General features: G+C 50.4%; 1 protein-coding gene across 2 annotated transcripts; it reads left to right on the top strand.

Annotated features, from left to right (window-relative positions):
- Window positions 1-8,058: 8,058 nt before the first annotated feature.
- Window positions 8,059-9,561, top strand: LOC133892950 (uncharacterized). 2 transcript variants are annotated; one of them, XR_009904420.1, is made up of 3 exons: window positions 8,059-8,163; window positions 8,747-8,957; window positions 9,055-9,561. XR_009904420.1 is itself a non-coding variant. In XM_062333938.1 (2 exons), the coding sequence occupies exons 1-2, from the start codon at window positions 8,789-8,791 to the stop codon at window positions 9,198-9,200; spliced, it is 315 nt and encodes a 104-aa protein (XP_062189922.1). In that variant the 5' UTR covers window positions 8,172-8,788; the 3' UTR covers window positions 9,201-9,561. The 2 variants fall into 2 exon arrangements, 1 of the variants encoding a protein (XP_062189922.1); XM_062333938.1 differs by lacking the exon at window positions 8,059-8,163 and having other exon boundaries at window positions 8,172-8,957.
- Window positions 9,562-13,799: the final 4,238 nt, after the last annotated feature.

Below are 13,799 nucleotides of genomic sequence, written 5' to 3'. Positions count from 1 at the left end.
AAAAAGATGATTGTGTTATCTCACATTGATGGTTGTGCCGCATCTTCAATGGATTGAATTCCAGAGGCTTCCAATGTGAGTTGAGCTTACAGCTCAAGCTGCACACTAATAGGTATTGCTTTAACTTTATTGGACATGTGCACCATTTGGAGAGTGAAATGTCACTTTGTGACAATTTGGAGAGCGAAATAGTCATAAATCTGGTTCTTGCAGAGGTGCTTGATGGGTGGCCATCCGGAGACGGGGCGCCGGAGCTGGAAGGGAGCACTGTCAGCATCACCATCGTGGGCGTCTCCGATGACCTCACCAAGAAGAACTTCCCTGCGCTCTTTACATTGTTCTACGAGGGCTACCTCCCAGAGGTCTGTGGCCACCCAGAGACGGGGCGCCGTAGCTAGGAGGGAGCACCGTCAGTATCACCATCGTGGGCGCCGCCGGAGACCTTGCCAAGATCTTCCCTGTGCTCTTCACATTGTTCGAAGAGGGCTGCCTCCCGGAGGTCTGTGCACTTAGTTCTTGCTTGGTCACAGATGATGCAATCCGGTTCTTCAGTTTGGGGTTTGGAGTGTGGTATTTTTAAGTTTTAGTTAATTAACCTCTGTTAATATATGCAATATTTTACAGTGTTTGGTTATGCCTGTAGCAAGATGAGTGATGAAGAGCTCAGGAACATGATTAGCAGGCCATCACAAAACTTATAGTTTAGCTCTTTATCAACTACAATAACAAATTGGTTGTGCTTCGGTCCTTTGGGAGCTCAGCCTCCTTAAGAAACATTATGATATCTCTATTTCCTCAATGGCTTAAAATATATTGAGTATGGCAAAATTGAATCCCACATAGAACTAGTTCCAATTTTGAATGTGAACCCCCCTGAAGCATAGAGACATGTCAATTGAACGAGAATTATCAAAATCGGGCAGCAAAAAAATGTAAAAAGAAGCGACGTGGTCAGGAGTTCGTTGCTCTAAGCCCAAATGTGCTTTAGAAGGCAGAATGCTTAGTGGATAAAGATGAGCTCAAAGAGAAGTTGCAGAGCCATTTCACAAAATTGTCCTAGCTTACTTACATATTGTCCTCCTACATACTATAATAATATTAGTAAAACAAAGTTTATTACCGATTTTTGGGAATCCAACTAATCTAGGCCATGCATTATCTGCTTTGTGCTATTTAATCTTTATAGAGAGCTACAAACCTGTTGAAATGCCAGATACACTCTCATTTACCATGATATCTACAAAAACTCCCATGTAATTACCAATTTGTTATTCTGCATTAGAAACATTAATAAGCTATTAAATCTTTCTTACATGTCCACATTCACTATTAAACATAATACACCCTATTTAAGATATGATATTTCTCTTCTACTACCTCCGTTCTCAAATAGATGTCGTCCTAGAATGCGTGTAGTAAAACTTTAGAAATTTTGACCACTAATATACACAAAACTATTAGGATTTGACACATTAAAAATGATAGTAGTGAATTTATTATGAAAATACTTTGACATCATCTAATATTTATCAACTTTTACCAAAAGGTAATTGTCAAAAGTAATGGTTAAACATGTTTGTTGGAGACCATGTCAATATCCTAAATGACAAGTAAAAGAGAACGGAGGTAGTATAACAATCTATGCTAATACAATTATGTATTTACTGCTCCAATAAATATTTCAACCTTTCGTCATTTTTTTACAAAGGTACATGATATAACCCAATATTAAATTTTGCAATCAAAGCTTCCTTTCTCTTAAAATTTAACATAATCAATATTTATTTTACAGCTGAATTCAAGAACACTAGAAAATCTTCATTCAAGATACCCAATTATTGGTTTTGTTGTACAATCCTATTGTTTTACGCTTGTGGATTGGCTTTTAACATTCACTAATATGTATACCAAAGCTAGGATGCTAGAGTTGATTTGCATCTGCTATCTCGCTTTCAATCATACATCAAGAGAGTAAATGTTAACTAGCTCAAGCATTTTACCCATTACAAATTCTTTACCACATATAGGTAATCTGAATGTCAAAAGATGATTCAAAAAGCGTCAAACAATTATTTATAGCAATATTATTTCCCTTAGATATATATATATATATATATATATATATATATATATATATATATTAGAATGCAATATAATTATCATCTTTACATAGGTACAAATTCAAATATGAATAGGACTCAAATCACTCAAGGATAAAATAATGAATTCTCATTTGGATGATCATAGATATCACCAAGATAAGTCTTTCTTTAGAATTTTAATGGGGTATTTTAGAAACAAATTGGTGAGTAGAATCTAGATGATAAACAAATCATCATACTCTAAAATACATATGATTTTATCCCACTGCAATTTCTTCCCTGCAGACTATACCACATAAATTTACCTAGTATTTCAATGGGAAAGTACCATACCTACATGGCCATGTTTAAATTTCTGTGTACTATGAAACAAGGCATTGTTATTATTTGTGTCCACTTAAGTACCTACTTATATATGCAAATTACGTACAACTATATATGCTTGTGTGTTATACTACTGATACGACATGACCAACTGCTTTATCTATCTTTCAATTAATATCCCTGTTACTCTATAAGTTTGATGTGTCGAGCTAGAGGCTGATATTGCTTGTTGAGGATACTGCAGCGGCTCGACACTCACACAGAGAGGATTGGCCCTCGGTGAGGTTGCCCTCAGCAACCTTTTGGCTCATTTGTATACAACCTAGGTTATTATGTTATTCTTTTGTAATTTTCTTATGTCAAGTAGTTAGATTATTTTACTATGTTCATGGTATTTTATCCGCATTATCTTGTAGCTGTTCTATAGTGTTTAAGAATCTTGTTGTCTTGTTTACCAATTGTCCTGTTTATTAAATTTGGGGAATTCACTTGGTAAAAAAAAAAATGATCGCTGGTACATAAATATTCTGCACAACTAAAATCATAACACCACTCTACTCTCTCAAATAATTCAGAATACCAAGTGTGCTTGTGTTGCTGTTGTAATCTGTTTTCGCTCATGGGTGCAGCGGTACAGTCTACACTTTACACCAATGATGTCGATGGAAAAAAAAAAATCTCTATCAAATGACTCGTGTGTATCCATCAGCCTGTGTACGAGTTGTTACAGTCTGTGCCGTCCCAAATCAAAGTGAGCACATGGTTGTAAAGCTACCTCACCGGGCAGTTTGAGACAGATTTCAGGCTCTCTGCATGCCCATCGATCATCTCCGTGTGACAGGACAGTCCATTTGCACAGGAAACAAAAATGCAGTGCTGCTGTCCCTATTCCTGTGAGGAACATAAGCAATCCAGATATAAGCTACCAGAGCGCGCCACGTCTCGCGCAGCCACGCCCACGTGCCCGCTCGCCCTGGCGCGTCCGGACCCACGCCAACCGCGTGTCCCCGCCCTGTGTGTAAACATGGCCAAATGGACCATTCGTGCCGCCCCGGCACGGGCCCGACTCGACACGGCCCGGTTACGGCACGGCCAAAACGGCCCATCTACAGTAACGGGCCGTGCCGTGCCGACCCGCGTGCCTTCCTCTCGGCCCACGGCACGGCCCGTCGGTGATCGTGCCGTGCCGGGCCGGCCCGGGCACGATTTCGGCCCGACGGCCCGGTCGGCCCGACGGGCTGAAATAGATAAAAAAATATTAAAAAATAAAAAAATATATAGAAAATAGATAAAAATATAAAAAATAGATAAAAAAATATTAAAAAATAGCTAAAAAATTAAAAATATATATAAAAATAGAAAATACGTGCCAGGCCGTGCCGGCTCGGGCTGGGCCGTGCCCGTGCCAGCCCGACTCTGCTGGGCCGTGCCGTGCCGGCCCGTCGTGCCGCACGCTCGGCCCAGGCACGACCCGTGGCCTCGTGCCGTGCCGGCCCGACCCGGCCCGTCGGTGATCGGGCCGTGCCGTGCCTGGGCGGCCCATTTGGATGTCTTTACCTGTGTGCAAGGCCTCGCGCGCCCAAACCTGCGCCTGCCGCGTTTCCCCACCCCCGTGCACCGGACCCGCCTGCCACATGTATCCGCCCCGCGCGCCTGGACCCGTGGCCGCCATATGTCCCTGCCACGCGCCACGCGCGCCCTCGCCCCTCTCAGGTAACTAGGGACCACTAGCGTATGAAACACCTACTGATAACTAAGAAATAAAACTATTAAACAAATTATTAATACCATTAGTAACTACTGGCACTACTTAATACAAATTACTGAACATTTTTACTATAATTTTAAATTACTAATAAAAAATTACAAACATTAAAACTATGTAATACTGAACTACTGACACTATTGAATAATTTTTCTACTAAACAATTATTGATATAGCTATTGATAACTACTGAAGCATATGAATCATACAAAAATTACTAAAAAGAATTATTAGATGATAACTACTAACAATTACTAAATAAAAATTATTAAACAACTATTGTACTAGATGGACGTCGCAAAGGCACGTGTGGACACCTGGGCTGTTTTGTTGAGCCGACTGTGTTAGGGTTGGTTGGTGTCGGACCCCTCCCTTGAGGTCACCTCGTGTAGCTCATACCAGTCCCTAGATCAGTAGCTGGTACGCACGAACTCCAACAGAAGTAGACATCACAGTCATACATCGAATAAATACGATAATAGAGTACAACACAGAGTTCATTACAACAGAAGCCCGTAGGCATAAATTAATCAAACCCTCGAAGCACAGCGGAAACACACAAAAGCGACCCAAGCCCTACAGGCAGCTTGAGTGCAGACGAAACTGGCTTCTCTAATCTTCATCTTCTCTTTCGACGAAGTCAGTCTCTGGATCATCTGGATCCACAATTAGCAAATGTGAGTACATAAGGTACTCAACAAGTCCTACCTCAAGGGGAAAAATTAGATGCTTAAGGGTAGATCAAGGATAAGGTTGTAGAGTCTTTTAGGTTTTGCGGAAAGCTAGTTTTGTTGATGCAAGGTTCATTTTGCAAAGACTAACTTTAATAAAAATATTTCCGAAGAGAACACATAAGTTGAGCTTATGGGGATTGACGGCCCTGGGGGAGATACATCCGTCCCGCCAGTTCCCACAAGTCTTTTGCCAACGGACACACAGTCCAGGAGGCTTAGGGCACAAAGCCAAAATCCTTCTTTTCAAAAACACGGGCACACAGCCTACTCACACACCAAGGAGATACTCACGTCGAAAAGCTAATCATTGTGACCAAACCATAGCATGCCCTTGACCGAGGACACGGCTATCCGGATAGGTTTAACACTCTGCAGAGGTTGTACACTTTACCCACAAGATATGCACAGGCTCCCACCTTAGCAACTGGTGAAACTGTCATAACGAGACGCAACGACCTCACAATGAAGCCACAATATCCACCCATGGGGCACTAAGATACTAGGGGCTTTAGAAGATTCACGGGAATGACCACTTAGCAATCCCAAGGTTTTGACATAGCCTCAACAATATCACCAGCCGAACCTTGGGCTACGCACTACCCAAGTCTTCTCCTGGTCCCCATTGCCACTACCGGCCTCCGGGTGGGTACCGCACTAAGTCAGAGGGGTTAGGTCAAGTCCTGCCCATACATGCTATGTGGTTGTACGAGTGGATACTAGGTGAGATGTCACAGCGAACCGGTCCTTATACGATCGAGGCAAGAGTCTCCCAGCAAAAACACCACAAATGCGAACCTTGCTCCAAGGTAGTTCCCACCTTCGTGGGGCACCTTACTCACCCTCGTCAATACTACTCTAGAGTTTTCATAAGAACACAAGTTTTACACGCACACGCACCAAGCACACATCACTTCACATTGTAAAGCATGATTATCACATGTAAATAATCTAGTTCTTTCTTTTGAGCAAAGCAATCCTAAGCATACTAGTAAACAAGCATTCATCCAAACAATCATTATAGTTGATGTTGGGATTCTTCTAAGGTTTCAGCGGAATAAAGGTAACAATGATAAGGCATGGGATAAACAAGCTAGGTCATAACTATTTTAGCATTTCTTAAAAATCACAACTATTAATCTAATCATGCATACTCCTATTGTTTGAAACAACGACTCTACGGGTTGTATTTAAAAACATAGGATCAACATGATCAACGGTTGTAGGACTTGCCTTCGTTGAAGTCCTTGTCTGCTCCTTCTTCAAACTCCGGGTCCTTAGGGTCTTCCTCGAATGCTCATTCCTCTAATAATCGCAACAACGACATAGGCACAATCAATCAAATAATTAAAACAATGTCCAAACAATTTACAAAAATTATGAAATTGATATGATTGGATAGATCTCGAATTTAGATGAATATCGGTGGAAGAATTGATGAAAACGGAGTTAGGACGGAGGAGAAACGGGCTTCGGAAGTTTTGCCGGGAGAAAATTCAGAAAAAGAAAAAGGGGAGAATATTCCAGGAATATTCTGCTGAGTCGGCTCGGGATTGGACTCGGCTCTCGGCTCACGGCTCACGGCTCGGTTTCTCGGCTCGGCTCAGACTGTCGGTGGGCTCGGCTCGGCTTCGAACTGTCGGTGGGCTCGGCTCGGCTTCGGACGGGTGGCTCGGCTCAGCAAACAGGGGGCCCACACGTCAGCTACACAGAGGGGAGAGAGAGATATAAGAGAGAGAGAGAGTAGAGAGGGGTGGAGAGCCGGCTCGGGCAGTAGAGAGAGATCGGGAGGGAGAGAGAGGAGGTGGGGCGCGGGTGGCGGCGGCGCTAGCGCGGCGACGGGCCGACGGCGGAGGGCGGCGACGGGGCGCCGGCAGCAGAGGACGGCGGCAGGCCTCGCCGGTCGGGTCTGGCTGGCGGGCGGCCGGCGGTGGGGAGCGGCTTCGGCTCGGGGACGGGAAAGCGGCGGGAAGCGACGGCCGGCGACCGGAGTTCCAGGTACGCCCAAGGGGAGGGAAAGTGGGAGAGGAAGAGGGAGGAAGGGGGTCGGGGAGCTCACTGGCGGCGACTCGCTCAGGGAGAGAGGCGGCGGGGTGCTCGGAGGGGCTCGGGGAGAGAGAGAGAATGAGTAGGAGTGAGGTGGGTGAAGGGACTGTTCACCCTTATATAGCCCGGCGATGGAGCGGCGCGCGGGACGAGGCAGCTCGGGGCGCGAGGCGAGGCGCTGGGCGCGAGGTCTGCTGGCGCAGCGCGCGGCAACGGGACGGCAGGCGCGGCGCGGCAGGCGGCGGGACAGGCGAGTCACGGGGAGGGGATGGAGGAGAGAGGAGGAGAGAGGAAGAGGGAGAGAGAGGAATAAATCTAGGGATTTGACTGTTGGTCCCTGCTAAAGCTATGAAGCTAGTTAAGAGATGTTTCTGAAAAACTATATATTAAGAGTAAAATTTATTATAAAAACTAATAATCTATTAAAAAATAATTTTTTAAATAAACTAAAAACTTAGTTTATAAAAAAAACCAAAAACAAAAAGTCAAACAAACAGACCTTATATTCATGCCAAAAAAGTTCCAACAGCTGTGATTCGCGCAGTTTGGCTGGGCATGCACAGTGAGAAGGGACATGTGTCAATCTGTGGTTACACGGTGGAATTTGGTTTGCACCACAAATTTAAAATACATTTTTCTCTCAAACCGTTTTCGAATCTATTTGAGCCACTGTGTTGTTTATAATTAATTAAAAAATGAGATCCAATATGAATTTTTTTTTTGAATTTTTGTTTTTTTAAATCCAACATTTTGCATGAGGAGTTCAATCGTTTGAATGCGCCAGTTCAACATTCTACGTGTATTAGTTCAATATTTTGTGTGAAAATATTGAAACAGTTTTCCCAAAATGTTGAACCAAATCTCTTAAGACGTTTAAAGGTATTGAATCGTAAAAGTACATGACAATTAATCACCTGGATTTGTAGAAAAAATAAAAATGAAAAATGAAAAAGAAAAAAAAAAACAAACCTGGGCTGACCTCTTTGCTCCATGGGTCGACTTAGGCTTATTTCATTGGGCTGGTGGGCCGATCTACACGTAAGCTATTTTTTTGGGGTCGGCCTAATAGGTGTGGCAGCGCTCGTTCTCTCTTCTTCTACTCCGCTGCTGCTTCCGACCGGTCGGTGAGCGCGCGCGAGCGAGCGAGCGAGGTGGGGATGGAGGCTGGAAGGAAGGGCAGCAAGCGCATGCCACGGTAAGGCCACAACTGCTACTACCACCTCCACGTATCTCCCCTTCCCCTTCGATTTCCCTGCGCCTCCTGTTTGATGATCTCTTCGCGGTCTGCTCCGAATTGGGGTTTATCCACGGTCGATGCTTGATTTCTGAGTTTGGAGTTGGTATTTCGAATCATTTCGAGTCTCTGTCTGATTCCAACACTTTTGGATCCTGGATTGGAGGTCAGGGGTTGCGTATTATGCTTGCGGTTTGATCGAGTAGTAGGGGGCTCGCGTACTGGCTGTGCGATTTAGTTTCCGGTTCGTGTGTATGGGTTTTGAACTTTTGACTCGTCCGGAATTTTGAATTTTAAATCTGTACCCACCATTTGTGGATGTATGATCGCCTTTGAGTTGGTTGCTTTAATTGGGGTTCGAAATTACATGGCGTGACCACTCGATTTGGAGTTGTGAGCGCTGGGGATTTGGACTCCCAATTCGAAATGTCGGGTTTGCAATTTGAGTTTTAGCGTGAGATCTCAGCCTTTTTGTGTTGGCAACCGAAAATTTGATGCGTTGCAAGCTGCATCCTGGCTGCATTGCAAGTGCCGTGCGGTGCAGACCAACGAGGACACGACGACCCTGGGGAGCGCAGGAGGGGCCATGGCTGGGTCCTCCGGTGTCGCCATGACCGCGGCTGCGACGGAGACGGAGGATGACGAGATGGCCGTGGCGGCGGCGGCGGAGGAGGAGCAGGTGGGGCCGGCGGAGACGAAGGAGCACGCCCAGCGCATCCTCTTCCTATTGACAACTTCACCCGCCAGGTGGCTAGGTGAGGACCGGCCCTCACCTTCGAACACCGAAGTGATTCGACATGAATGGTGCTGACTGTTGAGCACGCCGTGCTCACGCGTGCGTGATGCGCGCAGGTGTCGGAGATGCTAGAGACAGGGCGCGCGCTGTTCAGGGACCTCGCGCCGACTTCGAGGACCGCCTCTGCTCTTATGAGTCCTCATCGCCGTCTCTTCTTCTTCCCTTGCTCGTGGGGGAATCGGCAGCCAATCGGGGAATATGATGGTGGTTTGTGCAGGATCCACAAGTAGCGGGTGGAGCGGTGAGAGGAGGCGACCCGGGAGGGAGCTGCGCACCTCCTCCACACCGTCCGCGACTAGCCGAGGCCCGAGAGGTCTCCAATCCCTCCAATCCATCGCTCCCATTTCACCTCCTGCCTCAGCTGTGCCGTCCCGTCTTCAACTAGGCCATGTCCTGTGATGAACTGTGTGGTTTCGGTTCATGTCACTCTGCAGTAGCAACCCTCAACTGAGTAGCTGCACAAGTTAACAACCTGTTTGCAGTAGCAGCAGCAACTGCCTGCACACATATATTGCCATGTCTAGTTTGATGTATTTGCATCATGAGTGATGGGTACCTAACGAGTAGTCTGTTAGTCGCTGAATTCTTACTCTTGGTAGTAGCTGAATTCTTACTCTCATTGAGAGAGGATGACACTAGGAGTTGGGGCAATTTTTCTGGTTTATTTCTCACACAAATGCCATGCCAACCTGAGGGGTTGGGGATACATATTTATAAGCTGCTAGCCAGCTAAGCATATGCTAAGATGCTATCCTAGATGCTGTCCTAGATGCTAAGATGCTGTCCTAGATGCTAAGATGTTGTCCTAGATGCTGTCCTAGCTGTCCTAGATGCTAAGATGCTGTCCTAGATGCTGTAGCCCTAGAAAGGACCACAAAGACCAGCCAAGGACCATCTGAAGCAGCCCCATAAAGACCATATGCAGCACAGAGACTTATCCCATCATTCTCCCCCTAAGTCTTGTGCGTCGTCTTGTGGGAAAGTTGAACCATCCCGGTCCTGGAGCATAGCTCAAGTAACTTGATCCTCCCAAGAGGCTTGGTAAGCAGGTCCGCGAGCTGGTCCTTGGTGTTGATGTAGCTCGCCTTGATGCTCCCTTCCTCCAAACAGCCTCGGATGAAGTGGTACCTCACCCGAATGTGCTTACTCCGTTCATGGAAAACGGGGTTCTTTGCCAGGGCTAGAGCGGACTTGCTGTCCATCCTGAGCTCCACCGCTCTAGTGTCTCTGCCGAGGAGATCACCAAGCAGTCAAGCGAGCCAGAGCGCCTGAGTTGAAGCGGTGGAGGCCGCTATGTACTCGGCCTCGCAGCTGAACAGGGCCACCACCTGCTGCTTGACCGACTGCCAGCTAACGAGGCACTTGCCGAGGAGGAAGAGGATCCCGCTCGTGCTCTTGCTGGTGTCGATGTCGCCGGCGTGGTCACTGTCGCTGTACCCGACGAAGTGTGCCGCCCCAGGGCACCTAGGGTAGTAGAGGCCGTGGTCGAGAGTCCCCGCAACGTAGCGGATGATTCTCTTCACAGCCTGCTGGTGCTCCGTCGTCGGTCGCTGCATGAACCGACTGACGTAGCCGACGGAGAATGCCAAGTCCGACCGTGTGTGGGCGAGGTAGCGAAGGCTCCCCACAAGACGCCGGTACTGCGTAGCGTCCACCTCCTCTGTCGTGCTGTCGTGGCTCAGCTTCAGCCTCTCCTCCATCGGAGTGAGAGCTGGGTTGCAGTCGGTGAGCCCAGCTAGCTCAACGACGCGCTTGGCGTAGGCGGTCTGTCGAAGCGTGATCCCGGAGTCATCCTGGTGCACCTCGATTCCCAGGTAGAAGGAGAGAGGCCCCAGGTCACTCATCTGGAAAGTGGCCTTCATCTCTTCCTTGAATGCCGCCACCTCCGCATCCTTGGTGCCGGTGATCACCAAGTCGTCGACGTAGACACCCACCAGCAGAGAATTTCCTCCAGTGCCCCGTCGGTAGATGGCCGCCTCGTGCGGGCTTTGCTCGAAGCCCATCCCCTTTAGCGTGGAATCCAACTTGGCATTCCACGCCCTCGGCGCCTGCCGCAAGCCGTAGAGGGCCTTGCGCAGGCGGAGCACCTTGCCCTCCTTGCCGGGGATCGCAAATCCCAGCGGCTGGTGCGCGTAGACCTCCTCCTTCAAGTCACCGTTAAGGAACGCCGACTTGACGTCCATGTGATGAACACGCCAGCCCTCCTGGGCAGCTAGCGCAAGAAGGAGTCTCACGGACTCCATCCGTGCCACGGGAGCGAAGGCGTCGTCGAAGTCGACCCCCTCCTGTTGCACGAAGTCTCGTGCCACCAAGCGAGCCTTGTGCTTGACGATGGCGCCGGCTTCATCCCTCTTCAGCTTGTACACCCACTTAAGGGTGATCGCGCGGTGACCACGAGGAAGGTCAGCAAGCTCCCAGGTGCGGTTCTTCTCAACCGCATCCATCTCCAACTGCATCACGGCGCGCCATGCCGCGTGTCTCTCGGCCTCTGCAAACGACCGAGGCTCGCCGTCGTCACACGCAAGGTGAAACTGCGCCTCCAGGTCGTGAGGCACCAGTCCCGGCACCGGCTGGTCGCCGAGAAGGTTCTCTATCGTACGGTACCGCAACGGCTCGCCGTCGTGGTACGCGTCGATGCGCTCCTCGTCGTGAGAGAGCGGAGTAGCGAGCTCAACCGGGCTGTGCTTGACACGAGCTGGTGTTGGAGTAGACATGCCCGGAGAGGTGCCTGTCGGTGCTGGTGCCAGCTGTGGTGGAGCCAGCGAAGAACTCATCGCAGCCGAGGTCCTGGCTGGAGAGTGTGGTGCTGTCGGGGTAGCAGGCGCCGGGGTCGGTGAAGGCTCGGGGACTGGGGTAGACGTGCTCGTCGAAGAAGAGCTGCCTACTCCCCCAGCTTCCTCGAAGTGGACGTACTCGACAGTGAAGTCGTCGTACGTTGGAGCCGAGCCGTCGTCCACCGCCTTGTCCCACGCCCATCCTCGCCCTTCGTTGAACACAACGTCGCGCGCCGTGCGCACACGCTGTGTCTTCGGGTCGAGGATGCGGTAGGCCTTCGAGCCCTCCGCGTAGCCGATGAACACTCCCGGAGTGCTCCTGTCGTCGAGCTTGCTGATGTGGCCAAGCTCCTTGGCGAACGCGAGGCAGCCGAAAACTCGCAAGTGGGAGACCGCCGGCTTGCGCCCATGCCAAGCCTCGTACGGCGTCCTGCCGTCGAGCGCCTTGGTAGGCGAGCGGTTGAGGATGTAGACGGCCGACACCACCGCCTCTCCCCAGAAGACAGCCGGCATCCCCCTCTGTTTGAGAAGGGCCCGAGCCATCCCCACAACCGTCTGGTTGCGTCGCTCGACGACGCCGTTCTGCTGCGGGCTGTACGGCGCGGAGTAGTGGCGCTGAATGCCCTTATCAGCGCAGTACGACGCGAATTCAGCCGCCGTGAATTCGCCGCCGTTGTCGGTGCGCAGCATGCGCAGCTTGCGGCCGCACTCCGCCTCCGCAGCAGCTTGCGCACGCCTGATGGCGTCCGCAGCCTCTCCCTTGCTGCCGAGGACCATCACCCACATGTAGCGGGAGAGGTCGTCGACGAGCAGCAGGAAGTAGCGTCGTCCTCCCGGTGTGGCCGGTGTCACCGGACCACACAAGTCCCCGTGCACAAGCTCGAGCCTCTCCTTGGCTCGAAAGCTCGCCCGCTGGGGAAAGGGGAGTCGCCTCTGCTTCGTCAATACGCAGACGTCGCAGAGCTGCTCCACATGGTCGAGGCACGGCAGGCCTCGCACCATCTCCGTGGCACTGAGCCGCTTCAGGGCCTCGAAGTGAAGGTGCCCGAAGCGCTCGTGCCACTGCCACGCCTCGTCATCCCGACGAGTAGCGAGACAGAGGGGTTGTGCCACCTGCACGTTAAGGACGTAGAGTCGATTTGCGCTTCTGGTTACCTTGGCAAGAAGGCGACGACGGCGATCCCAAATCCTCATGACTCCATCCTTAACCACCACGCGCAAACCGTTCTCATCCAGCTGTCCCAAGCTGATGATAGAGTTCCTCAACGCGGGGATGTAGTAGACTCCGGTGAGCAGCCTGTGCTCACCAGACGCGGCGGTGAAGATGATGGAGCCGACGCCCTTGATCTCCACGCCGGAGGCATCCCCAAACTTGACGGAGCCTCGGACGCTAGAGTCAAGCTCGGTGAAGAACTCCCGTCGACCGGTCATGTGATGGGTGGCGCCGGTGTCGAGGCACCACCCGTCAGTCTTGTCGTTGCCGGAGCCGTCGCCGAGGAGGGTGTGTGCTTTTGGCTCGTCAAGGTGGAGGAGAGCCGCTGCGGCCGGTGCCGCTGGAGGTAGCTCGATGCTTGCATGTGCCATGAACAGAGCCGGCTCCTCCTCCTCCGCCTGTGCGACATGGGCCTGGCCGCGTCGTGGCTGTCGACAGTCCTTGGCCCAATGGCCAAGCTGGCCGCAGTTGCGGCAGGTGTCGTCTCGTGCTGGCTTGTACTTGCCAGCGGCGCCGCCCTGGGCGCCTCCGCGGGCATCACCCTCGGCACGTCCTCGCGCCCCGGCCTGGGCGTCTCTGCGCGCCTTGCGCGGCTTTCCACGCTTGCGGCCGCCTGTCGCGGAAGAAGGCTCCCCCTTCTTCCGGTCACCTTGGCAGGCAACCCACTGCTCCCGAGTGAGAAGGAGCTTCCCGCCAGTGGTGATGGGCCCCGAGAGAGACTGTGGCTCATCGCTGTCGACGACCTTGAGGCGACCTATCGCCTCCTCGATCGACATCGTGGAGAGATCCAGCAGGGACTCGATCGAGCGAGCCA

Source organism: Phragmites australis, chromosome 15 (assembly GCF_958298935.1).
Source record: "Phragmites australis chromosome 15, lpPhrAust1.1, whole genome shotgun sequence".
NCBI classification, from domain to species: domain Eukaryota; kingdom Viridiplantae; phylum Streptophyta; class Magnoliopsida; order Poales; family Poaceae; genus Phragmites; species Phragmites australis.
The sequence above is the reverse complement of the archived record's forward strand: the minus strand, read 5'-3'. Positions and strand labels throughout refer to the sequence as shown.